At 41.0% G+C, this 27,885-nt stretch overlaps 2 protein-coding genes across 4 annotated transcripts in view; one reads left to right on the top strand and one right to left on the bottom strand.

Annotated features, from left to right (window-relative positions):
- TMEM31 (transmembrane protein 31) overlaps positions 1–16,585 on the bottom strand; it is a 25,835-nt gene extending 9,250 nt beyond the window's left edge. The window contains exons 1-2 of the mRNA XM_045538293.1: positions 16,460–16,585; positions 15,355–15,436 (exon numbers count right to left, since the gene is read on the bottom strand). Coding sequence (XP_045394249.1) covers positions 15,355–15,421 — 67 coding nt within the window. The 5' untranslated portion in view covers positions 15,422–15,436; positions 16,460–16,585. The remainder of the gene's footprint in view (positions 1–15,354; positions 15,437–16,459) is intronic.
- On the top strand, positions 15,656–27,885 carry MORF4L2 (mortality factor 4 like 2). 3 transcript variants are annotated; one of them, XM_045538292.1, is made up of 5 exons: positions 15,771–15,824; positions 16,759–16,852; positions 18,491–18,580; positions 24,839–24,940; positions 26,333–27,885. In XM_045538292.1, exon 5 carries the CDS (start codon positions 26,357–26,359, stop codon positions 27,221–27,223), a length of 867 nt encoding a protein of 288 aa, XP_045394248.1. In that variant the 5' UTR covers positions 15,771–15,824; positions 16,759–16,852; positions 18,491–18,580; positions 24,839–24,940; positions 26,333–26,356; the 3' UTR covers positions 27,224–27,885. The 3 variants fall into 3 exon arrangements, with proteins under 3 accessions (XP_045394247.1, XP_045394248.1, XP_045394246.1); XM_045538291.1 differs by lacking the exon at positions 16,759–16,852 and having other exon boundaries at positions 15,656–15,824; XM_045538290.1 differs by lacking the exons at positions 15,771–15,824; positions 16,759–16,852 and adding an exon at positions 16,916–17,145.

Raw genomic sequence — 27,885 nt, 5'->3', positions numbered from 1 at the left:
GGCGGGGGTAGCGGGGGGTGGACTATGGAGATGAGCTTATTGCACAGAGCTCTACTTGTTATAGATCTTGTCCAGATGGGCCAACTGCACAAATCTGCCCTGTTGGAAGTCTCAAGAACAATGCCCTGGAGACAGCTATAGCACTGAGCAATAGAGCCTGCCCAACTGGGACTCAGATCAGGGCATCAGCTGGTGCTGGGAGCCAAAGAAGCCAAAGTACCAACCGACATAATAGCCCAAAGGAACTCACAAAGCTACTCAGAGTCAATGCCAGGTGGAAGGTACTATCTCTCCCCATAGGAGCCCCCAAGCAGAGAACGGAGATGCATTGGTGTCAGAATCAGGTGCAAATAGCTTTCATTTTCCTTACCCTTCCCACTTATGTAAAGGGCTTGGGGAAATGCTGGGTCCTGCTGGGTGCATCTAACACCTAGCAATCCATTCAAGTATGGAATTCTTGAGCTTGGACCCTTCTTACCACAGTGAATTGGCAGGAGGTGATATAAGAGGCTCACTTGGAGGTCACTTACGTTTATCATCATTCTTGTAGTACCCTCCAGAGACCACACTACTTTCTGCCTGGATCACATCTGAAGTGATTTTGAGACTTAAAACAGCATTTTTTTAAAAGGAAGGGAAAAAGTTCCTACATAAATAAAGTGTTTCGGGTGTTTTCATTAATTCATCGTTAATATTTAATGCCAGCTAAATATTTTATACATATATTTTTCCAGAGAAAGGGCTTTATTTATTCAGTTGTTGTTAAGGCTATCAGTGCCTCTATCTTCCCTTCAGTTTGCTCTGCTCTCTGGAACGCCAGTGGTCTGCCTTCCTCTTTTTCCTCGGTCCACTAGCAGGGCCTCTTGCTCTCCCAGAATTCACGGGCAAAGCAAAAAGAGCTTTCTATGTGGAACAAAGATAGTGAATCAAATTTATTCCTTTAACTTTCTCCCATAAGTATTTTTCCTCACCTATTACCAAATAATGGGCAATCTTCTAGCTGAAATGTTGACTCTTGAAGTTATTTTCTCTTTTAACTGAGCCATACAAATATCTCAACTTTGTCCAGAACATACACCGCCTTAGAATCTTTCTATGTGCCCCCACTTGTCTCTCTCCACTCTTTTACTATTTACTCTCCAACATTTGCTACTATCAATGCTATAGTTATTATTATTATTATCTCATCATTTCTGGCTATCAAAATTTAAATATGATTTCATTATGTTACGGTTAAAGACCTTCCTAGGTTGCTCTGTCGATGAAAGACAAATCTAACCAAGCATGAGAACCACCAAGGGATTAGGAATCCAGGTAGTATTATCATTTGCTCAATGAAAGAAATGTAGAATAAGCTCTTTGAGGGCAAGAACTGCATCTTTTTAGTCCACACAGCTCCTGGTACCTAACAACACTCAGTATGTGCATGTAGAATGGTAGCATGACTTCCCACTTGGTTTATTGTATACCACATTTCTGCTCATTCTCTTTCTGTTAACTTATTTTTTTTTGCTGTCCTCCCCCCCAATGTTAACTTATTGATCACAGAAAAATAGACCTGGAAGAGATCTTATGAAATCAGATAGAGTTCACACACACACACACACACGTGCTAGCTGGTCTTTATATGTAACAGAACCAAAGTTAAGAAGACAGTAAAACCTTGTAAATTGCATCAATGGATTGAGAATGATAATGTTCTGATTAAACATTAATAATGCTCCAAATATGAAGACTAGTATCAAGCTATCTTTCAAAAGCCAATCACCAGATATCATTTGTCCCTGGCAGTGACAAGTGAGTACAGTAGTGGGGATTTTGGCAGTACAGCCATCTGTTTCTGCCTGCTCCAAACATTGTTCCCACAGGAGGGCCAGTTATCTCCAAAGGGGTAGCAATTTAGCTGCTCTTCCCAGTCTCATGCCCTTTGCTACATCACACTCCACAACTGGGATAACGTTTACAATCTACAAATTTGGACTGGTGGCATCAAAACAGCTTGTTAGCAAATCTTAGAAAAGGAGAAAGAAGGGCATCTGAGCCAGGGGCTGTCTCCATCACAGAGCATTCTCTTCATGGAAGGATGATGAAGTAAGTCTGATGTCATGGAGCCACCTGAAGAAGTCACATGAGAACTCAGCTATTGTCACCCTGCCTGAGTAGCTCTGTTTTTCTCAGTCTCTGCTTTCACCATGAGGTTTTCTACAAATACCCTGGTTGCATTATACTGTGTGGTGCATTACCGAGGAAGTACATGCTCTCACTATCAATTCCCTGGAATAAGGGCAAATTCTTACCATCATCTAAATTCAGGGAACATTTTGCCTTACAGAGCTGGATCTAGAAAAATATACACACATTCTCTATTTTAATAGCTTCCATTCATGACAATGTAGTGATTAAAACAGTGTGGTGGCTTTGGTACCAGACAGAGCCTGGGTTTGAACTACAATTCCAGCACTTACTAGATATGGACTCTTGGAAAAATGACTTCACCTCCCTCAGCCTCAGTTTTCCCCTCTAAACAGACATGTGAAGGCTCTGAAAGATCCAGTGTGTAGTAACTATGTGGCCTTGAGTAAATCACTGAAACTTTCTGTGCTTTGGTTTTCACATCTGTTAAATGAAGGCAATAACAGTACCTAATTCATGGGGTTTTGTGGGAATTAAATGAGATAATGCAGGTAAAATGCTTAACTCAGTGCTTGGCACATAGTAAGTGTTCAATAAAAATTGGCTCTGACATGAACAGACTACATCAACATAGTCTCTCTTCTACACCTGTCCAATTTCTAACACATGGGCCTGTTTGGAAGTTTGAATTTCCATCTTGTGGGTCTCATCTTGCTGAGCCTATACTCACAAAAAAGATCTAGCTAAAATCACCTCTCTTTTATATTTTAAGTTTCTCAACTTGTACTGAGTTCTTCCTGCTGGCATAAAACATACTTACAAACTATGTAAACATGGAAAATGACTCAATCTCTTTGAGCCTCAGCTTTTTCAGAGAGAGAGAGGAAGAAATAGGAGGAGGGAAGGGAAGAAAAGGAAGGAGAGGGAAGAAGAGTAAGGCGGAAGAGGAGGAGGAGGAGGACAAGAAGAAAAGAAGGAAGAAGAGAGTCTCTCCCATCCAAAATAAAAATAAAAACTACCCTCCATTTGACGTTGAATGTCTCTCTATTGACCTGTTGCCCTCCTTCCATGCACCACCATGTTTCTTAAAAGAAATGTTCTTATTAGTCATTTCCCCATAATCACCTCTACCATTTACTCCCTAACACACTGTAATCTGCCTTCTTCTCCCTACCCACCCCTCAAGTGTTTTTGCCATGCTCCTCACATTATCTTCTTAATTGCTCTATCAAGTCAACACTTTAACGTCCTAAACTTTCATGACCTCTCTGGAACCTTTGTCAGAGTTGTCACACCTTCTTTGAAATTCTCTTCTCCCATGGCTGTCATTCTCTTAATTTCTCTTGCCCCTCTGGACATTGCTTCTTGGTGTTCTTATTCTCCAAGATTTCATCCCTGGCTTCCGCTTCTCATCGCATACCTACTGCTTGGCAGTTCTCGGCTAGTTCCATGGCTGTGATAATCCATATGCTGATGATTCCCATGTTTCCATCTCCATCCCATGAGTACCTCAAGAGCCAAACAACTCATAATCTCCTAACTTTCTCTGACACCCCATCCACTCATCTTCTCAATCTTGATGAGTCACCTAAACCAGAAACCTGGGAGTCATCCTTGACAACACCTTCCACAGCCCTCAGATAAAATCAATCACCAAGTCCTATTGAGTCGACCTTTCAAATAATTCTGAAATCTCTTCCTACTTCTCTATCCTCCCTGACCTCATCTTGGTTCAATCTGTGACTCCAGTATGGTTTCCTGTCCTCCACGCTATTGCCAATTTGACCTTTCTATTAATTTTTTTATTAATTTTTTTTTTGAGACAGAGTCTCGCTCTGTTGCCTGGGCTAGAGTGAGTGCCATGGCGTCAGCCTAACTCACAGCAACCTCAAACTCCTGGGCTCAAGCGATCCTCCTGTCTCAGCCTCCCGAGTAGCTGGGACTACAGGCATGCGCCACCATGCCTGGCTAATTTTTTCTATATATATTTAGTTGTCCATATAATTTCTTTCTATTTTTAGTAGAGACGGTGTCTCGCTCTTGCTCAGGCTGGTCTCGAACTCCTGAGCTCAAACGATCCACCCGCCTCAGCCTCCCAAGTGCTAGGATTACAAGCGTGAGCCACCACGCCCAGCCAAATTGTCATTTTTGACCAAATTGGTTTTTTTTTTTTAACTTTTCTTTTTTCTTTTTTTTTTTGAGACAGAGTCTCTCTCTGTTGCCCGGGCTAGAGTGAGTGCCGTGGCGTCAGCCTGGCTCACAGCAACCTCAAACTCCTGGGCTCAAGCGATCCTCCTGCCTCAGCCTCCCGAGTAGCTGGGATTACAGGCATGCGTCACCATGCCCGGCTAAGTTTATATATATATATATATATATTTTTAGTTGTCCAGCTAATTTCTTTCTATTTTTAGTAGAGACGGAGGTCTCGCTGTTGCTCAGGCTGGTCTCGAACTCCTGAGCTCAAACAATCCACCCACCTCGGCCTCCCACAGTGCTAGGATTACAGGCGTGAGCCACCGCACCTGGCCCTGACCTTTCTAAAACAGTCTATTTATGGCACTCCCTTGCTTTGAATCCTTCAGTAGCTCCCTATTGTTTCAGGAAACAGCCTGTGCCAGTGCCCCAGCCTCTTCTCTCATCACTCCCCTCACTCCCCTAAATGCACCCTGGATTTGGCCATGTGATCCACCCACAGATTCCTGAACCCAGCAACTCATCCTGTCTAATGCTCTGTGCCTTTGCACATGTTGTTCCCTAGCCTTTAAATGCCTTCCCTTGACCACCTGAGGGACTTCTACTCATCTGTCAAGACTCTAACCAGACATCATATTTTCTGTGAAGCATTCTCAAACCTGTCACCCCAATATCCAGACAGATTCAGTTTCTCTGATAATGCTTCTACATAGGTCTATATTTGTACCTTTAAGATTTTGTCTATTTCCCTCACACATAAACATGAGTTTGAGGTCAAGGATTATAATGTATTTATCTTTGTCTTCCCCATGCCAAGCTCACAGCATGAAATGATAAAATGCTAGATAATATTTTTTTAAGTAATGAGCACTGTAGTTCAAAAAAAACTTTTTAACCACCCAATCGTAGTGCAAGTTCTCACCAACTACACTTTCTTGGCAAGGGTTGTGTCTTGAAGAACCATACTATCAAGGTAATAAGCATCCTTGTATTTTTTTTCCTTTTCAAAGCACTTAAGTGTCATTTCATCCTCAAAGCAAACCTCTGAGGTAAAATAACCATGTATCCATGCAAAAGGTGAGGAAATGAGGCTCAGAGAGGTTAAGGGACTTACCCAAGTCTCACAACAAAACCAAAATGCAGGTTTCCTATTTCTCAGTACAGTACAATGCCTTATCTATTGGGCAAGGGATTTAACAAGCTGCCACACACACCCTCCACCCCACACACATATACAAACCTTTCAGTCAGAGTAACTCCACTTTCAGTTTATATATATATGCTTCACCATATTTTTTTTTTTTGCTAGAAACAGGGTCTCACTTTGTTGCCCAGACTGGTCTTGAACTCCTGGCCTCAATCAATCCTTCTGCCTCAGTTTCCCAAAGCACTGGGATTATAAGTGTGAGCCACCATATCCGGCCCAACATAATATTTTATTTGGGGTGGGGAGGGAGGATGAGAAGAGAGTTTACTGCTGCTTTAAAAAATTTGAAAAACACAGGAGTTCAAGACCAGCCTGAGCAAGAGTGAGACCCCGTCTCTACAAAATACAGAAAACTTAGCCGGGCATTGTTGCTCACACCTGTCGTCCCAGCTACCCAGCAAGCTGAGGCAGGAGGATCACCTGAGCCCAGGTGTAGAAGAGAGACTATGTTGATGTAGTCTGTTCATGTCAGAGCCAATTTTTATTGAACATTTACTATGTGCCAAGCAGTGAGTTAAGCATTTTACCTGCATTATCTCATTTAATTCCCACAAAAACCCCGTGAATTAGGTAGTTATTGCCTTCATTTAACAGATGTGAAAACCAAAGCACAGAAAGGTTCAGTGATTTACTCAAGGCCACATAGTTACTATACACTGGATCTTTCAGAGCCACTGCACCCTAGCCAGGGCAATATAGCAAGACTCTGTCTCAAAAAAAATTAAAAACAAAACTGCATCATCTACAACTATTAATGTAAGGCATTTTATAGGTCAAGGGGTGTTACATTTGTATTATTAATATTTGGCTAATGGTATAGGAAGACCTTGTTTTTTGAGAATAGGCTGAAATAAAGGGCAGTCATGACAAAGGAATCTAACAAATGCACATCTTTCTGACTCTTAGCCCCTCTTCAAGTTATCAACCTACAGAAGTCCTTAATACTTGTCCCACTATCTCCCCTTACACTTGCTGACAGTGCTTGGTTCAGGACCTCTGTCTTATCAGTTCTCAGTTTAAAGCTAATCCCTAACAACTTCAGGCAATGAGGATCACTGTTGTAAAGACAGCCCTGACCATCAGAAGGGCAAGAATGCTTGGGACCACTGGTCAAGCAACACATTTGCTATCTTGACTGTATTTAACTCTCACCACCATTTTCATGCCGGGAAACAAACAGTTGGCTCTTTTAGAAAACTAATGACTCATAGGATTTCCCATAAGACAACTGGGTCAATAGGTTACCATGTCTTAGAATTCTAGAACCTGGCACAACAGAGCTGGAAGGGCCATCCCACATCATTTAGTCTGGTCTGCCTATCAGACAACATGGGGATACTGAGGGCTTGACTGGGCAAAGCCCAGGCCCTAGGTGTAAACCTCCCTTTTTTCTCAACTTAGTCGAAGCTGTGAGAAGATAGAATAAAATAGAGTGTGTCATCGTTTATTTGCTTTAGAGGCTCACTTCTGGGACAGCTCTAACTTGTAGACTGCAACAAATTCACGGCCAAAGGTAATCTACATCAGAGGAGACTGTTCCTGTGATGACCATTCAGCCCCTAACCTCTGCCTTGCTCATCTGTTGATTGATATCCACATTATTAATATGATGTCCATAGTCCCCATAGAAAGGGGATAGCACAAATCTTGGCAACAGTTAGGATAATGTTACAGGTGTGAAATGGTCAAACCAAGCTCCAAATTCTAGAAATTTAGAATTTCTTTCACCAGGGTTTCTTTTTGAATCCCTTAGACTTCTTTTAGCCTTTTCCTAGTAGAAACAAAACCTGTTATCATCATTTGATTGGCCTGAGCTTTGGGTTGGTCCTTAAAGGAAGGAGATAATGTGGTTTCTTGTTAATATACCATTATTCTTCTATGAAATGTACTTCATGGATTTTGGAGTTAAACCTTCCTGTCCCATCGCATTTAGATTTCACATTCCAGGTGTGTGAACCTTCTTCACCCAAGGCCACCTAACAGAGAAGAGCAATGAATCATGGAAATTAATCTCATTTGTGTCTATCTGCTACTTATGTAGTCTCTCTCCCTAATATTATGGTAGCAGATTCATGTCCAGGATAAAGGATTCAAGGGAGGGAGAAAGGGTCAAACCTAAAATATATTAATATCTTTAAAGTGTTATAGATACCTTGTGTGATGTTATTCTTCAGCCAAGAGTTACCCAGTTAGGACTGCAGCTACAAAATAGTATCCATTTCTTCCCTTTAGCCTTCCTTGAGGCAGAGGTGAGGGTGTGAAGGGGATGAGTGTGTATTGCCTCTCTGACATCTTCATTTGCTGTCCTCCCAAGCACCTGAGATCCAAATCTAAGATTTAAAAGCCCATCCCCTACCATTAATGGCTACCTAGGGTGAGGGCAGGTGTGCTTTGATTGTCTTGGGAAAGTTTCTTGGAGCTACATTCTTGTTTCGGCCCCCCTCAAGGTACAGGGCAGAACCTCTGTTTTTATTGGAAAATCCCATTTCTTTTCCTGCCATTCCTTGAGTTCCTCCATCCTGCTTGACTCAGGACACTCAAGAGGTGAGTCTTGGTGGCCTGTGTGCCTTACTAATCCCAGCCTAATAAGGTTAAAGAATGGCTACTGCCTGAACACCCTCCCAAACATTCGCTACCCTACCATTTAGCTTTCTTATGAAAGGGTAAAAGTCTAGTGTAAATTGGCATCAGTAACCATTCTTGGAGTCTCACTGAGTCCCCAGTTTTACAGAGAGCCTACTCCTGAGATTGAGGTCCTTTGCTGGCTCTAGTGCCTTGAAAAGTCTCCTTCATTGGCCCTAGGTAGGGCAAAGCCCTTCACCAGAAATTTGAAGCTACCCAGTGAGTGATCAGTGTAAGGGGTTCACTCAATTTGTGAGCTCCATCAAGGTATGAAGAAAGCCTCCTTCCTCTGTAGGTATGAGCACAGTGCTTAGAACAATGGAGGTGAGCAACAAATGCCAGTACAATGAACAAGTGCATGTGTGGAAGTAAGTGCATTTGGCCATACTGCCAAATCTCTCTGGTTAAAAGGATCAATGAGTAAGTTTTCTTGTGTTTTTGGAGGAGGGAGTAGTGGGAGGAACACAGAGAGAGAGAACATTTCCTTTTGCACATAGGTGTAAGATCAACCCTTCAGGCTGGCTTTCACCTACCAATATTATCTCATCTCCCTTGGATTCATTCACAAATTTTTTTAGAGTACCTACCACAATAGACACTGTGCTAAATAGAGAGGATACATGGTGAAGAGGAAACAGAGCTCCTGCCCTCAGAGGGAGACAAACTTAGACAGAGACTTTTAAGATGTGACCAGAAGGAAAAGTAAGAGGGAAAGAAGCAGGAAAGACCAGGGAGGCAAAGGAGAAGGAAGGTGTTAGGGGTAGGAGAGTTTTAAAAAGGGAAGTGATGTAACAGATTTGCATTTTACAAAAAAAATCTCACTGCAGTGTGAAGAACAAATTGTAGGGAGACAAGAGTAGGTCATCAGGTGAAAATGGTGGTGTCTCAGAAAGGGGGAAGTAATGTGTGCTATGGGAACATAAAGCAAGAGTACTTAACCTGGTCCTGGAGATCAGCAAAGTCCTCCCTGAAGAAGTGACATTTAAAATGAGTCTGTCTTGAAGGCTGGGTTAGCCACGGAGGAGCACGAGAGGGTGAGGAGTGAAGAGAGGCTCCGGCACACTAACCTTCTTTAGCCAAAGCAGGCCTCATTTTTACTGATTTGGTCCTAGCCTGGAATGCCTGCTACTTTTTATTCCTATGCAAATCCTTCTATAGCCTTCTCAAATCCCATTTTCTCCGATCACAACGTGTATGACTACTCTTGCTTCCAAACTCCTAGTCTGTTTGTCACTTAACATTTAAACACATACTATTTAGTATTGTTACTTAATTTTACATATATTTCCAAACTCCTTGTAAGCTCCTTAAATTTACAAGATGTCTTCTATTACTTTGGCATCACCCAGGCAGGGGACCTAGCCCAGTGATGGGCACATAAGGTACTCATTGAAAGAATGAATGAATGAATGAATGAATGAGGTACTAGAGTCCCTGCAGGCCTCCTTTAGTAATTCACTATTATCTGTGAAGCTGACAAAGGGGTCTGCTTTCCCTATACGATTTCTACTAAGTGCTTGTATCCAAAGGCCTAAGATCTGAAATTGACAGCTCTTCCCACTGGTCACTGCTTCTCACCCCCTTGCAATCCTGCCCCCACAACCACCTTCTATTGTTTCTTCTGTCTTCTGGTTGTCAGCCAGGATGAGAAAATGGTCTAGCTGTCCTCAGAGACTTACGCCAGCCTGGACTGCTCTGCAGTGCCATGAAGGGCCAGGACTTTTGTTTACAGCTGGGAGCATGGTGAGGCGGTGAGCACAGCTGACAGCCCCACTCTGGAGCAAACATCAATCTTCCTCTGTCCTCTCAGCCAAGTTTCAGAGACCAGCTCTATTGAAAGCTGGCTGTACCCGTCTGGGTCTCACTGATGTCCCACCCACAACTCTGGCCTGGGAGCAACTGGGTGAATCTCAGCTATGTACCTTTTAGCTGTCCTTGCTCCCCTCTCTGTCCCCTGTTTCAAAATCATTTTATCTCAACCTCAAGACCTTGAAAAAACATGCCCTCTGAAATCCCCACATCCTATACATTGCCCCACCTCTCCAACCATATCTGCTCACTCCCAGCAGTGTACAAAGACCTTGATTTTCTTAGTTAAACAGTAAAAACCACAACCAAAAAAAGCAACAGTTTTCAATGTGTACCTTGTAGAACCTGCCTTTCCAAGCTGAGCAGTCAGGTTCCAGGTCCTTGAAAGTGTGTGCATGTGTGTGTGTGATCTTTGCTTCAGGGCGCTTTCTCACTGTTTTGAAAACTGCAAATCAGATGGGCCCTAGAGCCTTCCAAGAATACCCTTAAGGTCCTAAGCCTCTGCCACATATTCTGCTCCCTGGTTACCATCCTTAGCAGCTTTGCCCTCTCCAGCACTCACCTGGGGTGACAACGCAACCCCATTACACGCCTAGTTCTGTCTCTTTACCCCAGATTCCCTTTGCCTGTGTTTCTCCGCCTGATGGCTAACAGTTTCCACCAATTAGCTGAAGCCTGTTTCTGTGGCTTTCAAGCTCCTCTGACTCTCAAATGCCCAAGGGATATGATACATTTCTTTCACTAAGTGGCTCATTACAGCAAGGTATCTTGTGGAGTTTGGTAGAGGGAGACTGCAGGCAGGAGGAGATACCCCTTCTAGGAGACCTTGTCAGAATTTCTGGCAAAGAGACTTTTTCAATCTAAAATACCTCCTCCTCAGATTTTTACAAGGTACGTCCCTACTAAAGGGTGTGCCCACCCAACTCCTGGGGTAATAAATACCCTTCTAAAGAGAAACCCACATATGTTCTCTTCCCCAGGACTGATGCAGTACTTTAAAACATTTTTTTTTGTCTTTAAAAAAATGTCTTATTATGGAAACCTTCAAAAATACACAAAAGTAGGAAAAACAGTATAATGAACCTCCATGTACCCAGCGTTAAGCTTCAGCAATTTAGATGCAGCACTTTAAGTACTACTGGCTTGTCCTCTTTTAATAATATGACAGCTGATGTTTTTAAAAAGCATAGCTTTTATCATTGCCAGTGAAATGGGGACTGTAGGCGGAGGTTATAAGCATAAGCAAACTCAACTCTGGAAAAACAGCTCAAGGCAGCCTCCTGAAGCAATAGCCTGGCTTATAGGGGTCAGTGTACACTGGTAGAAATCAGTCCTTATCTCTGTTGGTTGATGTGTAACACGAATGACTTTACACGATCATTCCAAGTAAAGTCTGTGGTTCAGAAACCACGAATTTGGTAAATTGCATGGTAACCTATTAACTAGGAAGGGAAAAACAAGTGATTAATGTGCAACTCAAGTCTGGCAACCCAAGGTCACCCAAGGACATCCCTGATTAGGTTCAGGTTCTCAGTGTTTTCATTCATTGGAAGTAATCCTTTTCTGTCAAATGGATGGGTCAGTTGGGGTGGGGGAGTGATTACAGGAGGAGGGAAGAACTAGAAAAGAATAGATACTCCTAAAAGGATAAAACTTTCCCATGACTATTTCCATCTTCTGCCCTGTGCCACAGGCTAGCAAACCAGATTGATCCAGACTACATTACTGGACTGCTTTTATGAAATTCCTATGGAATGAGGCAGGTACAAATAGATAGAAAAACATCCTAGTTAAATACCATTTTGCTTAACCTTGAAATATTAGGTTTTGTTTTTAACTTTTACATTAACGAACTATTCTTTTATTTATTTATTTATTTATTTTTGAGACAGAGTCTCGCTCTGTTGCCCGGGCTAGAGTGAGTGCCGTGGCGTCAGCCTAGCTCACAGCAACCTCAAACTCCTGGGCTCAAGCAATCCTCCTGCCTCAGCCTCCCGAGTAGCTGGGACTACAGACATGTGCCACCATGCCCGGCTAATTTTTTCTATATATATTTTTAGTTGGCCAGATAATTTCTTTCTATTTTTAGTAGAGACGGGGTCTCGCTGTTGCTCAGGCTGGTATGAACTATTCTTTTAAAAAACATCCAGGCCAGGCACGGTGGCTCACGCCTGTAATCCTAGCACTCTGGGAGACCGAGGCGGGTGGATCGCTCAAGGTCAGGAGTTCGAGACCAGCCGGAGCAAGAGCGAGACCCCGTCTCTACTAAAAATAGAAAGAAATTATCTGGCCAACTAAAAATATATATAGAAAAAATTAGCCGGGCATGGTGGCGCATGCCTGTAGTCCCAGCTACTCGGGAGGCTGAGGCAATAGGATCGCTTAAGCCCAGGAGTTTGAGGTTGCTGTGAGCTAGGCTGACGCCACGGCACTCACTCTAGCCGGGCAACATAGCGAGACTCTGTCTCAAAAAACAAAAAACAAAAAACAAAAAAAACATCCAATAAGCTAGTCAGAACCAAATCTTTAAAATATCAAATTAACCTCAGAATAGACCAATTTCACCTATACCCAGAAGCCACGGGAGGACACTGATGTCTCCCTGCACCTTCTAGAACAGATTGACCACTACCCTCCACACCTAGGAAGGCTGCCTTAGCCACAGGATTAAGACAAGTAAGGCCAGCAGATAATGTTGAGTAGGTTGCACCCTGCACCCTGCACAAGGGTGCCCAACTAAGAGGGCATGAGTCCGGACTGAAATTCATTCTTCAACTGCCATGGTGAAGTTGCAACATCCCAGAGAAAGAAAAGCATTTTTCTCATTGTTCCACTGGAATGGACACGTCTCTGCAATTTGTCTGCCCCCAGGTGGCACATGTTTCTAATTAGCACAAAGGCATCGTATGAGCTAATGGTGGCCTTGAAAATCAACACTGGGTTCTTGGAACCATTGCATGTCCTGTGAAGGCTGGGACCATAAATAGTCTCTGGCCTTGAGCCTTGGAGCCAAACATTGACCTAAGCTATCTTTCTCTTCCAGTTCAAACAGATTGTGAAGACAGTGGTTCAGCTACAAATCCAAAACAAGAGTAATTCACATTTTTTGAAGACCCACTATGAATCAGGAATCTGCTGAGGCCTTATCTCACTAGTAAGCGGAGGTGACGGGAGTATTCACATTTGAGGAGGTATCATGGCATAATGGGAAAAGCCTGGGCTTTAAAGTCAGAAGTGTGAATCCTTGCTTTGCCATTTACTTGCTGAGCAACTTGGGGTGAGTGTTTAACTTCTCTGGGCTTCAGTGAGGATTCACTAAGATAACAGATATAAAGAGCTGGGCACAGTGCTGCCTGGCACACAGGTGGCATTCAGTTCCTATGCCTTTTTCTGCTGACTCCAAAGTTAATTGACACTATTCACACCCTTGGCCTTGAAATCCCACTCGGTAAAGCATAAGGATGGGTCTACTAGACAGAATGCTGGAGCAAGAGTCAGTGGGTTCCAGTGCTAGACATATCTCTTGTTATAGTACCTTGGATAAGTTACTCCCCTCTCCTGACCCTGTCAATAAAACAGAACACCCCCTAGCTCTGATGCTGAAAGAGCAGAGAAAATCACTTTTCTTGGGCACCTGCCATGAGACATGTACTATGCTAGGCCCTTTTACATACATTGTGTCCTCTAAATCAGTACTGTCCACTATAAATTTCTGAGATGATGGAACTGTTCTGCATCTGTGCTGTCTAATATGGTAGCCACTAACCATAACTAGCTACTGAGCCCTCAAAATGGGGCTAGTGCAACTGAGGAACTGAATTTTTAATTTTATTTAATTTAAATTTAAATAGCCACATGTGACTAGTGGCTGCTATACTGGATAGTGCAGATCTAAGATTATGAAGTAGAAATATTTGTTCACTTAATATTTGGTGATATTGAGGCTTAGAAAAGTTAAAGAACTTGTTAAAAGTCACTTAATGAGTAAGTAACTAAACCAGATTTAAAGCCGAGAAGAGAAAGCTTAGTAGCATAATAGGGTCAGATGCACAAGGAATTATCCAGGCTCCACAACTTACAAGTTATATGACCAAAGAAAAATAATTACATACTCTATAACTCACTTTTATCATCTACAAAATGATGATAACCATCACCTAATTTATAGGCCTATTGTTGAGATTAATGGGTATAGAGCTTTATAGAGTATGTGACACATAATAGGTTTTCAACAACCTTGTTTCCTCGCCATCCTGATTCCTCCATCACAGATAAAAGACATTGAGACATAAACTAAAAAAGGATAACTGCAGAGTAGTGAGAACATTTGGTAAATTAAAAAGCAAGAAGGGAAACGCTCATGAGCCCTTATGTGATCTCCTATTATAGAATGGAGATGATAGAGGGTATGAAAATTATCAAAATATTTCCATCTATTTGGTTTGCTTTCCTGTCTGCTTCTTGACATTTAAGTCAATATTCACCAAAGCAGGGAACAAGGTATCTGAGGCCCAGAAAGACAAGCTACTACAGTTGAATAGAGTACTGTTCAAGGCTTGGGCTCAAGGACGATAATGTTCAAATTCTGGTTCCCATACTTGTTGTGTGCACTAGAAAAATAATTTGACACCTCTACACATCAGTTTTTAATCTGTAAAAAGGGACTGATTATATACAGGGTGTCTGAAAACAGATACTGTACAGTATTATTTTGCTTTGCATTCTGTAGCACCCTCTAGTGGTGTGTACAAAAATAAGCACTGTTTCTGCCCTCCAAAGCAGCGTTTCTCAAACTTCAGTGTGCACTGGAATCACTGGAAAAATTTGTAATAATACAGATTGCCAAACTCCACCAAGAGAACTTCTGATTCAAAAGGTTTGAGGTGAGACCTGAGAATCTGAATTTCTGACAACTTTTCAGGTGATGCTCATGCTTCTGGTCTGCTCAGGAAACACGCTTTGAGAACCACTGCTCTAAAAATCCCTCCCGTGTGTGTGTGTGTGTGTGTGTGTGTGTGTGTGTGTGTGTGCGCGTGTGTGTATACAAGTACCTACGATTGATAACTAAAGAGGTGTGACTTTTGTCATTTGATTTATTAATAGTAGTGCCCATCTAATAAGGATTTTGTGAAGAATAAAAGAATATGTGAAGGATATAACACTGCATCTAAAATATAGAAAATATACAAAGTACTGAGGATCACAGAACATAAATCATTTTCCCAGGATCACAGGGCTAGGAAGTGGTGGAATAAGGTTTACAGTTAGGTCTCTGACTCCAAAGATACAATAAAGTTTAGCAGTAGTACAGAAAATAGGGTGCAAACACATATCTGATAAAAATTTCAAGATGAAAGGAAGATCAGTTTTCAAGAGGGTCCAAGTTTTACCTCTGAGTTCTCTTCTATCTTTACTGACTGACAAAACATCTTCATCAGCATCAGTGCCTGGGATCATTCATTAACTCTTTGACTGAAAAAGGCAAGGACAATAGGAGAGGGATGGAGAGGAGAAATTTTTCTTTCAATAAGAAGGAACGAAATGAGCAAAAATATTTGGATATTGGGACACAGTCCCCTGCCCCCCGCCTTTACATAAGTTGATTGTACTTTTCCTTAAGAATGAAACATATACATGATCCCTATAGCTTGTTTACAGAGTTCAGCAAATCAGAATGGGGGGAAGGGGAACAAAAATCCCATAATCCCAGGGACCCAACAGCCAATCCTTTGCTGGGATTTGGCGGCATCTAGTGGCAGACTCCAGAGGTATAAACCTCACCCAGAGAACTTTCTGGAAAACTAACTGAGTGCGCATTTGCCTGCAGAAGGGCACTGTGCTCGGAGATCAGGAGAAGAAGGTAAGTGAGCCTCAGCCTCCATAGAAATTCAGAGTTCCTAGCGGAGAGGAAGGCTGTCATATACAGATAGTCTCGCCAGAAAATGATATTTGTGACAGGAAAATTGCACGCAACTTGGGGGGGGGGGTCGGGAAGAAACGGAGGGCGGATGCTGGGTAACTTGAAAGAAGCCGCCCCTTGGTGCTGGTAATGTGGGGATGGGAGGGTTAGGCTCTTAACCATCGGAGGGCTGTGGATTAGAACAGGATTTTGGCACAGAGCGTAGGAAGAAAGTGTATATTTAGGGTCTAAAATTAATCAGTCGGGAAGACCAACATATTTCTACCAATGCCCCTTTGCGTTAATGGTCGCCTTGCCTAATTATTTATTTTCCTTTTCATTAGAATAGTTTTTAAATGTAATGTAGAAGTAGAGAACCTGATTAGAGCAGCCCACCCCCCCCCTAGCATCGCGCGCGTGCCCGCCGGAGCGCGCTCTCTCGCACCAGTCCTAACGCCAGGGGCGCACGCCTGCGCACACCCACCACCTCCGGCGCCACGAGGGCTGGTGCGCGCTCACGCCCCAACCCCTAGGCCACGCGAGCTTGCTCGCGCGCTTGCACCCTGGTTCTAATGCCGTGGGCCCGTGGCACTCACCGCCCCCACTCGCACGCCCATTAAAATCCCCACTGCGCCTTCTTTTTTCCCCTGCTCTAAGAGTTGCGCAACAGCCCCGGGGGCGTGGCCCTAGATTTGACCTAGCGCATCCCCACTCGCGGGAACCTTAGCTCATTTCCGCCTATCCTATTTCCGCAGGCCACGTATACACTTCCTCTCCCAGTGGGGGTTGGGTGGGAGACAAACCCATAATGCCTCCCTTTTGGGGTGGGGGGGAACCTCTGGTCAGGGGAACTCTGGGTCGTGAAAATAGGCCACGTGAACATTCTGCCCTATAGACTTATGACCCAACCGCTGTCGCGCTTTTGGAGGGCGGGCTGAGGACCTAAGAGGACGGACGTCATTGGCTGAAATCCGCACTAAAGGAGAAAGGTGATTGGCTTGTTTTAGGCCTTAACCGTGAAGAAGCAGGTTGCTAGCACCCGCCTTTACTGCGGCTAAGTGTCATTGCTGACGTGGGAGCGGTCGTCCAATCATTTGGGCATGGAACATTCTAAAACTTAGACGAGGCGATCGTGATTGGCTGAAGGGCATACACCCTCCCCCACGGTGACGTGTCTGCCTATGGATATCAGTTGCCAGAGAAACCTGGCTTTACTATGGCGGTTGGAGGAACGGCAGTGATCACACGTCGGCTGCTGGGAAGAACTGGATTCTCGTTTCAGGTTTCGGGGTGGGGGTGGGGAGAAAGGGTCGATGATTTCCTTTTTTCGTCGCGTATAGATAGGATTAGCTAGTGGCTTTACAATCGGACAGAGCTGCATTTAAATTCTTGCTCGCCAACGCCCTGCTTGGGCAAGGCTTCTGTTCTTTCTGTGTCTCGGTTTCCATGTTTGTAAAATGCTGATAATAGTATCTACCTTAGAGACGTATAATGTATAATAGTGCGTACAAGGCACGTAATAGGAAGCCTGGCTCCGAAAGATATTAGCTATTGTTACAGAAATAAATATCCGCGTAACAGAAAAAGAAAAATTGTAAATTACGTGATTTCGCTCGTTATAGTGCCTTTTCTGCCCATCAGCTTCTTCCCTAGAAGAAATAGAATATAAAAGAGCTAAATCAATTTTTGGCGATGAAATAATTTGGTATCTGGGTATTGCCTCAAAATAGAGATTGGAATTTTCCCATATTGAAAAGTTAAAAGGGGGGGGCGTTGAAAAGGAGATGGAGAACGAGAGCGAGCTAGAGAAAAACCACATGCGATGAGTAGGCCTTGTTTGGATCCTGAATCGAACACACCAATTGTAAAAATCTGATTAAGATGCATCGGGAAAATTTGAACACGTATCCGATATTTGATGCTTTTTTAGGAATTGATGTGAATTTTTTTAGGCGTTATAGCGGGATTGTGGTTTTGTTTTTAAATTGTTTATTTTTGTAGAGACATATGCAAATACGGATTAAATAATATATCTGGGATTGGCTTCAAAATACGTTGATGACTAAGATTTGCTTCAAAATAATCTCAGCGGTAGGGGGAAATGGGGAGGGGTGTAGATGAAACGAAATTGGCCCTAAATTAATAATCGTTTAAGCTGAGTGATAGGCTAATGGGGTTCTTTATATTAATTTGTTTTTCTTGATATATGTTTGAAATTTTCCATAATAAAATACAGAATTCTGCTATTCCATGAGCTTAAAATAAAACTCGGGGGGGGGGAGCAGTGGGTGGGGTTATAGATGAAACAAGATGGCCTTCAGTTGGTAATTGTTGAAGCTGGGTGATGGATCCGTGTAGGCCTATAATATTTCCTTCACATTTTTATTCATTTGAAATTATCCTTAATAAGTTTTTTAAAAACCCACAAATTAATTTGTCAAAATTATACAAATGTACAATCAATTTGAAAATAATAGCCATAAGAAAGGAAAAAGAAACACACTTACATTATTTATCAGCTTTGGTGTCCTTTATGTGTGATAAGATTGTATTGACTAATGGAGAAGAAAAACATCTCATATCTTTTTGTTTTACGTCCTTCCCTGTCCTTTTGTTTGACCTTCTAGGTCACCATCAGAAAAGCTACGTTTGCTGTACAGTAAGGATCAGGAGATCTGATCCTGATTGCAGAACCATCCCTGATTACAGAATCTTGGGTAAGTGCTTCCCTTCTGCTGGCCTCAGTTCTCAAACAAGATAACACCACATAACCTAACTGTCCAGGAATATTTTGAAGATTAATAAGTGCTCTAAATTCTGAGAAGGGAAGATTGGAGCTAAATTCATTGGTGCTTTCAGTATACAAAGTGCATAAGCAACAGAGGGCTGTGTAATCTTACATCCCTTTAAGAAAGATACAATTGATCCCCTGTAGGAGTTACACAGATCCATATATTATATTGGTTTTTTTGTGGTTTGTTTGGTTGTTTTTTTGTTTTTTGGGTTTTTTTTGGAACATCCCATGTGCGGCATAGTTTAGTGGTTTAGAGCAAATACTGACTTCCTAAATTTAAATCCTGGCTCTGCCACTTAACTGTGTGGTCTTGGGCGAGATACTTACTCATTTTATACCTAAGTTTCATCATACATAAAACAGAAATGATAAGAATAGTTCCTACTTCATAGGATTGTTGAGGGGGTTACATGAAAAGTACCAGGACAGTGCCTAGCACGTATAAGTGCTTGCTTTAATAATAATTATGGCTCTTAGTACCGATGCATCCTGTTTTACACATACATATGCTTTTAAAAGCATTGGATAATCCCTTTTTGGAATTGTAAAAAAAAAAATTAATACTGTTGGTTTCTCTCATTTTCCAGAAGCAGCAGTTACCACTAGAACTGAATTCTGAAATTATGACTTCTGGCTTGTCCTAACAATCTAGAAAGGTTTTAAATATATTGATCCTGTTTATTTATGAGGGAATTTCCAGGAGCTATAATTTTAGCTAACAGATCAGACCATATTCAGTCTGTTAACAGCTTTTATATCATTCCTTCTTTGTCTCAGACTTAAAAAAAAAAAAAAACCGGTTAAAAATAAAGGAAATGTTTTAAGATCCAGAAGAGAAAATTGATATTGATGTAACTGACATGGTGTATATGCATTTAAAGATTTATTCTAACAAACTGTAGGAGATGTTATTCATACTTATTTGTGACAAACCCACAAAAGATGTTAGTATTTGGAGTCTGATTCCCAAATGGCCTATTGCTTGCACGAGGAAATAAATGAAGGTTTTTCAGCCTCTTGACAGCTACATTTTCTCAAGAATCAATATATTTTCCTTCTTATTTTTCTCCCTTCTGAAAGCTAGGTTTCAGAGGAGGGTACTACCCTGGTGGAAGAGATGCATTAGATGGGTAAACACAAAACCCCTTTACATGGGGCCATTTAGAGAATGATTACCAGCTAAAGGTAGGGAGGTGGACTGTTGGACCAATAGGAGCTCAGAGAAAGGAAAGGCCAGTATAACCTGAAACAGAAAGCCTCAAGAAGGAAAAGGACCTTGACCTGGGCCTCTGAGGATGGGTAGAACCGGGGGGTGGGGGGGCGAGACCCAGTCTGAATGGTATGCCCACAAAGTATATGATATACAGTGATGATTAACTGAAAATGCAAGCCCTATGTGAAATCTATGGATAAGAATAGATCAGAAAGTCAGTGTGAATTTTAAATATATGTATTTTGTTATAAATTTTTAATCACATAATTGTTATGTGAATACAATCTCCTTGTAAAAAGAAAGAGTAAGCTCAATTTCCTTTTCTCACTGCTTCCAATTCTTTTACTCTCCTTAGAGTTAACTATTCTGACCAGTTTGCTCTATTTCCTTCTAGATTGCTAAATTATGTACCTGTCTAAAAAATGTATATGGATATATATAAAATATTTTGTGTTTTTCTTTATGCAAATATGGTATCACACTATAGAAATTGTTTTGCAACTGGCTTATTTTTATTCAACAAATTGTCTTAGACATCTTCATGTCCAGTCATAGAGTTCTAATTCCTTTCACAGTGGCATTCCTTTAACTAGCATAATATTCCATGTTATGGATATATACCACATTTCATTTTGCCAAATCACTACAAATAGCCTTTTAGGTTGAATCCAGTGTTTTGCTGCTTCCAAATAATATTGCATCAAACAGCACTGGTAGCAGAACAATCAGATGACGTCCAACAGTCAGACACTGTGACAGAACAGATGGCCAGGAGACAGTGATACCTTTAAAAATGAAGTAATCAAAAATCCTTAGGAAGAGAGTATTGTGAAAGACCCATATACCTCTGGGAATTTACAATATTATAACAGCATTTCAAATCAGTAGGGAAAGGATGGACTCTTCAGTAATGAATAGATTATGGTACACAACAGATTGTAGAATGTCATGTGGATACTTAAAAGAGGTGGATGTACTGACATGAAAAGATGCCCATGGTAAGTGAGAAAAGCAAGGTACAGAGCAATGTGCATCTCACCTTTGTCAAAACAGATTAAGTAAATGCATGTTATATATTCACATACATATATTTATATAGCATACATGTTGAGTTTTAAAGTTATGTTTTTTAATTTGTGTGAATAAGTACATAAAAAGATTTGGAGGTATACACACTCCTTCAGAGGATACTCTTGGAATTGGGTGGGGGGAGGTGGTAAGGGAATAATGCTCGCATCTTTATATAGTTTGGTTTTTATAAGTATACAAAGGAAATGGTACCACAAAATTTAATTACTTGGGAAAGAATATAGATTGTCAGTTCATAACAAATTCCAGGTGGATTAAGGAATTAAAATATAAAATGTCTATTCTTAATTTTTAAACTTAAAAATGGAAGGAAAAGTTATATAACTAATCATATAAAACATTTTAAATCTTAACACTACAGTAATACCCTAGGGGAAATATTTGCCCCAAAATGAAATCACTAAGAACCAACTCAAAGTTAATGGGCAAAGGACAAGAGCTGAAATATAAATGGCCAGTGAACGCATTTTTGAAATGTTAAAACATCACTAACAAAGAAATACAAACCACACCTAAAACCCATGTTTCTTACCAAATTTTCAGATATTTCAAAATGAGTATCCCAGTGCTGGCCAGAGCATGAGGCATGATGGACATTTTTACATGTTTCTTACCAAATTTTCAGATATTTCAAAATGAGTATCCCAGTGCTGGCCAGAGCATGAGGCATGATGGACGTTTTTACATGCTGCTTGTGAGATTGGAAATTGGTATAACGCATGTGTGGGGGTAATTTGGCAACATACTAAGAGCCTTAAAAGTGTTAGGCTGCTTGACCCACTAAATGTGCTTCTGGGAGTCTTAGCAATGATAGGAAATGAGGGCAAAAAATGTTTACACAAAATGTTTTGATTGGTTATTAAAGAGTAAATTGGGAGGAGCACACCAGATGTTTCCACAGAGTGGGTAATTAAGGTATGCCCATTTGATGGGATATCTATAATACAACTCAAAATGGATGTATATTATAACCTTGACATGCGATAATGATTAGTTGTAATAGTAAATTTTTTTTAGAAAGGAAAGATCTAAGATTTGGTAACCAGTGTGAACTCACTTCTGTTGAAATGTATTATTTATACAGAGATTAAGTTAACTATTATAAAATTAAGGATAGAAGATTGAGACAAACGTGCAAATGTGTTTTCCCAATTTCTGGTTTACCCTAGAGCTGACTTGTAGGGAACAGGTGAGAAAACAGTTGGTGACTATTGTCCCTATTTTGTGCCCCTGTTTTCTCCATGTGTTGAATTACACTCCCTCCCTTTGATTCACTGTTGTATACCCGCTAGGGACCTAAGTACTGCTGTGAAAGACAAAAGACAGGTATAGCACAAGCCCCGTGGCAAATTGATGTGAATTATGTAGTTCCAAAAGCAAAACTAACACATGAAACATTTAAATAACTAAATCCTAAGCTCCAGAGTACTAATGTCAGTTTCATGTGGTATTAGAGATGGGAGAGACATGTGAGCTAGGTTCTTGGAGAACATTTAAAGAGGAGGTGGGACTTGACTTTCCTGTTATTTAGATGAGGGAGAGAAAGGGAGGAAGAGTAGGTATACTAAGTAAACAATATTAATAACAGCCTGAAACTCAAGATAGAAATTGGCAGATTCAAAGTTTAAACAGCTCAAAAATTATATATATGTAATACCAATTTTTTAAATGAAGAGTGTGCATAACACATGTCACCGATCCATAGAGCAGTGTTATGCCTCTGGGAAGGAAGGTCAGAAGCACAATGACAGTAGTAAAGCTATCCACAACTTGTATTACAAGTAGGAGGCAGATGTCAAAAGAAAGGATATTCCCTTTCTTTTGATGTCTGACGCCTCATAGTAGTGGGTGCTTGCTGGATGTGTGGGACACCCAGATGAAAATAAAATTCGCTGAGGCTGTTTTAGAAAGACTGCTTCCCTGGCTTAATTCAGTCTGGGCACCCAGGCCTTAATTAATGGTGCAGGGATTTTTTTTTCTGTAGTAATAAATGGTTTTATAGAATAAATGTCTCATGAATGATAGAAGATTTTGTAGAGAATGACTAAACACCCACTGTAATGAAAACGAGGTAGAATTCTTTTTTTGTAGTTTCCTTATGCATGAATATATACAGTCAATGCCAGTGATGTATAGCATGTTCAGCTATCATTCTCAAGTTCCTCACTAAGGAATTGCTTATGACCAGTGTGGTTTCCAAAATAGTTTTGTCCCTCCTGACACTACTTAAGTGTTTTACACAGTCTGGTTGGCTTTGGGCCATATTATATTGTTTAGTTTGTACTTTTAACGAGTCCCTTTGTTTTATGGAACTTCTGTACTCTATGAGCCCCAAGATGAGCTTTCTGGATTTTACTGATACAGGTTAAGCATCCATAATCCAAAGTGCACCAAAATTTAAAATTTTTTGAGTGCCCATGACATGATACCATAAGTGGAAAAAATTCCACATCTGACCTCATGTGACAGGTGCATAAAAATTATTAAAAATATTGTATAAAATTACCTTCATGGTATGTGTGTAAGGTGTGTATGAAACAAGTGAGTTTCATGTTTAGACTAGGGTTGCATTGCCAAGATAATTCATTATGTATATGCGAATATTCTGAAATCTGAAACTCTTACAGTCCCAGGCATTTCGGATAAGGGATACTCAACCTGTATTAACTAAATTCCGTGATATCCCTAGATATATTGTGTCCTGTTATGTCCTGGTCACAATAAATGCATTTTTTTTAAAGAAACATTTTGTAAGCATGATTGCTTATGATAATGCTATGACATGCTGGCCACTGTGGACGCCAGTCCTTCACAGGATGTGTGTGTGTATCCCTCTCAGCCAGAAGCTTTCTGATTCCCAAAGAGTCAGTCTGCATATTCAGAGATTTTGATGCTCTCTGAAGACTGACTGTGCCCTTTAATTTCTGCTCAGAGCTTTGTGCCCTTTCAGTTAGAGGATGTTTGCTTAGTGAAAGTACTAGCACCCAGGCTTTTCTTCCTAAGTCAGGCTTCCTGAATCAGGTCTCTAGTTTTTAAACATTTCATATCTCTGATTTCTCCCTCAGGGCTTTCCTGACACCTGCCCACATAGTCTTAAGAGCTAGGGATTGGCTGATGTGCCTTTTCTGTGGGTGAAAGTTGTAGTTACCGGAGAAACCTGGTTATGGCTGGTTCACCATCATCCCTTTCTCAGAGGTTAACAGGCTGTTATTTATCCCTCTAGACATTTCCCTACACATTGATACACACTTGTGTAAAAGACACACAGAAATGAGATCACACATCAAAAGAACCATCTGAGACTGATGCTTATTTCTCTACTTGTGCTATCTGTCCCTTTGGGATCCTATAGTATTATGCAACCTGCCTATTTACCTACCGATATATATGGAACATCTTCCCATGTCAGTACATGGATCTGTGTTTAATTCATTTGAATGTTCTTCTGTAGTGTGCATACATAATATACATTATTTCCCTATTGAGGAATGTGTAGGTGTTTCTGGTTTTTCAGTACTACAAACACCACTGCAATGAACGTCTTTATATTCATGTTCACATGTGTAGGTATTCCTGCAAGGTACCATGCTAGCCGTTCAGGTACGTTACATTTATGAAATTCTTAACAAGAGCCCGTGAAGACTATGGATAATTTGCCACATTCCATTGATGAGAAAAAGAGGCTAAGAGAGCTTACATGTCTTCCTAGAGGTCTCACAACTTGTAAATGGTGGAGCCTTACTGAAGTAGAGATTTAACAACAGGACTCATGTATTTTCTCTGATATCACAATTGTAAACTGCATGTTTATAAATTATTTTTTCTTAGATGATTTCACAAAAGTTCATCTTCATTGCAGATACTTGCTTTTCTTTCTAGGTTGTGTCTCCCACTTCATCCTCCAGACCATCCCAGAAGATCTAATAAGATTCCATCTGGGAAATCACTAGGAGTTCTTAGAAGGGAAAGAAGGAAGATTATGTAAGTCAAAGGAATTGTTTCGTCTGTCACAGCATAAAAATAATAGAAGACTATATGCATCTTTATCTTACTAGGCCTCCCTGCTGCATTTTACATTGTAGATTATGTCTTACCCTTCTTGAATGTCTCAACTACTTTGGCTTCCAAAATAACATTCTCCTTATTCTCCTATGGCTACTCTTTAACATCTTGTTTCATTTGTACACTCTCTCTGCTCACCCTTTAAATATTTTTCTTCCTTAGGTTTTCCAGAATTCTATACTTGAAATTTTTCCTCTGTTCTCCCCAAATGATTGTGTTGGCTCTCATAGCATCCACTGCCAGCTATTTGATGGTTACTCTCAGACCTCCATTTCTGACTCTGACCTCTCACCTGAGCTTTCAAGTCCTATGTTTAACTGCTCACCTCACATGCAATGGGTTCAGTACTGAACTTCTTTCCCCTCTAATCCATTTCCTCCTACTGTAGATGCAGTCTCATTTGGTGATAATACTAATGACCTAATCACCCATCCTCAAAACCTGAGAGTCATCACTGACTCCTCCCTCATCAGTTTTTCACCTCCTCCAGCAAGCAATCACCATGGTGTTATGTACCAGTTCTTATGTGTTCCCAAAATATTCGGTGTCTGTAACTGTTATCATATTAACCTTGCTGTTTTATAATTGTCACTTTAGATATTTGAATCCCTAGTACCTAACATATTACCTGTCCTGAAGTAGATATGCAATGATGTATAATGACTAACCAAATAGATTAATGAATGGATGAATTACCTATGTTCTATCATTTCATTGCAGATTCCAAACTAACCCTTAAAAATCAGTGCTTTTATTAATTAATTAATTACCCAAGCTTGAAATTGCAGAGTCCACTTTGACTCCTTGGTCTCCTCCAGTTACTGTGTTCTTCAATATAAGTTCTGTATTCTTCACTTTGTCTTTAACTGTCATCACCCTAGGTCAGGCCTATCTGGACTTACACAAGAACCTTTACTATTACTCATTTTGCCCCTAGTCAACTAAATTAATCTTCCCTGTGTCATTTTGTCACTCCTGCTCATGAGTCTTGAATTTCAACTGCACTCCCTTTTATGGTTTCTTCCCCATTTAATTCCTTTCTCTAAAATTACATTCCTATCTTTTGAGTGACATCAAAAAACTAATTTATGGGCAGGTTTGATAAGTGGTTGTGTGGGGTGAGAGTAGTGGGTGGTAGTGAGGATCAGAGAGGGGAAGGAGGCAAAAAATCACTTATAAAGGGTCCTGAAATAGGATTTGAAATCTAAATTCCAAGAGATTTAGAGTGTGTTGTGTTCTGATGGGACTTTATGAGGCATAGTTTAAGGTCACCATAAAAAACAACCAAGTAAAATACTTTATATATTACAGTGGTTGGAATAAAAACAGGGTTGAATGAGTTCCAGAAAGCAGGGTTCTCAAACTCGTGGACAACAATCTGCAGAAGAAGACAACTTCAAAAAACCAACTAGAAGCAACATGCAGAGAAGTAAGATGAGAGGGGCATCCTCAGGAAAGAAGACAGCTGGTCCGCAGCAGAAAAGTCTTGAGCCAGCTCTTCCAGGAAGATGGGGGGGTCGCTCTGCAGAGAACCCCCCTTCAGGATCCGTGAGGAAGACAAGAAAGAACAAACAGAAGACTCCTGGAAACGGAGATGGTGGCAGTACCAGCGAAGCACCTCAGCCCCCTCGGAAGAAAAGGGCCCGGGCAGACCCCACTGTTGAAAGTGAAGAGGCATTTAAGAATAGAATGGAAGTTAAAGTGAAGATTCCGGAAGAATTAAAACCATGGCTTGTTGAGGACTGGGACTTAGTTACCAGGCAGAAGCAGCTGTTCCAACTCCCTGCTAAGAAAAATGTAGATGCTATTCTGGAAGAGTACGCAAATTGTAAGAAGTCACAGGGCAATGTCGATAACAAGGAATATGCAGTTAACGAAGTTGTGGCAGGAATAAAAGAATATTTCAACGTGATGTTAGGCACCCAGCTGCTGTACAAGTTTGAGAGGCCCCAGTATGCTGAAATCCTCTTGGCTCACCCTGATGCGCCGATGTCCCAGGTTTATGGAGCGCCACACCTACTGAGATTATTCGTAAGAATCGGAGCAATGTTGGCCTATACGCCCCTTGATGAGAAGAGCCTTGCATTATTGTTGGGTTATTTGCATGATTTCCTAAAATATCTGGCAAAGAATTCTGCGTCTCTGTTTACTGCCAGTGATTACAAAGTGGCTTCTGCTGAGTACCACCGCAAAGCCCTGTGAGGGTCTACTGACCACTCACTGTTACCTGTCTGGTATCTGTAAACACTTTTTGTTCTTAGTCCTTTTCTTGTATAATTGATGTTCTTTAAAATTGTTAATGTATAACAGGGCTTATGTTTCAGTTTGTTTTCTGTTCTGTTTTAGACAGAAAATAAAAGGAGTGACGCTCCTTTTCTCATTTCAAAGTTGCTACCAGTGTATGCAGTAATTAGACAAAGAAAAAACATTCAGTAGAACATTTTATTGCCTAGTTGACAACATTGCTTGAATGCTGGTGGTTCTATCCCTTTGACACTACACAATTTTCTAATATGTGTTAATGCTACGTGACAAAACGCCCTGATTCCTAGTGCCAAAGGTTCAACTTAATGTATATACCCGAAAACCCATGCATTTGTGCTCTTTTTTTTTTTTATGGTGCTTGAAGTAAAACAGCCCATCCTCTGCAAGTCCATCTATGTTGTTCCTTAGGCATTCTATCTTTGCTCAAATTGTTGAAGGATGGTGATTTGTTTCATGGTTTTTGTATTTGAGTCTAATGCACGTTCTAACATGATAGAGGCAATGCATTATTGTGTAGCCACGGTTTTCTCGAAAAGTTGATATTTTAGGAATTGTATTTCAGATCTTAAATAAAATTTGTTTCTAAATTTCAAAGCAAA

Source organism: Lemur catta, chromosome X (assembly GCF_020740605.2).
Source record: "Lemur catta isolate mLemCat1 chromosome X, mLemCat1.pri, whole genome shotgun sequence".
Taxonomy (NCBI): Eukaryota; Metazoa; Chordata; class Mammalia; order Primates; family Lemuridae; genus Lemur; species Lemur catta.
The sequence above is the reverse complement of the archived record's forward strand: the minus strand, read 5'-3'. Positions and strand labels throughout refer to the sequence as shown.

Excerpts from the sequence above, each read along its gene's own strand:
- MORF4L2 (XM_045538291.1), top strand. The coding sequence starts at position 26,357 with ATGAGTTCCAGAAAGCAGGGTTCTCAAACTCGTGGACAACAATCTGCA.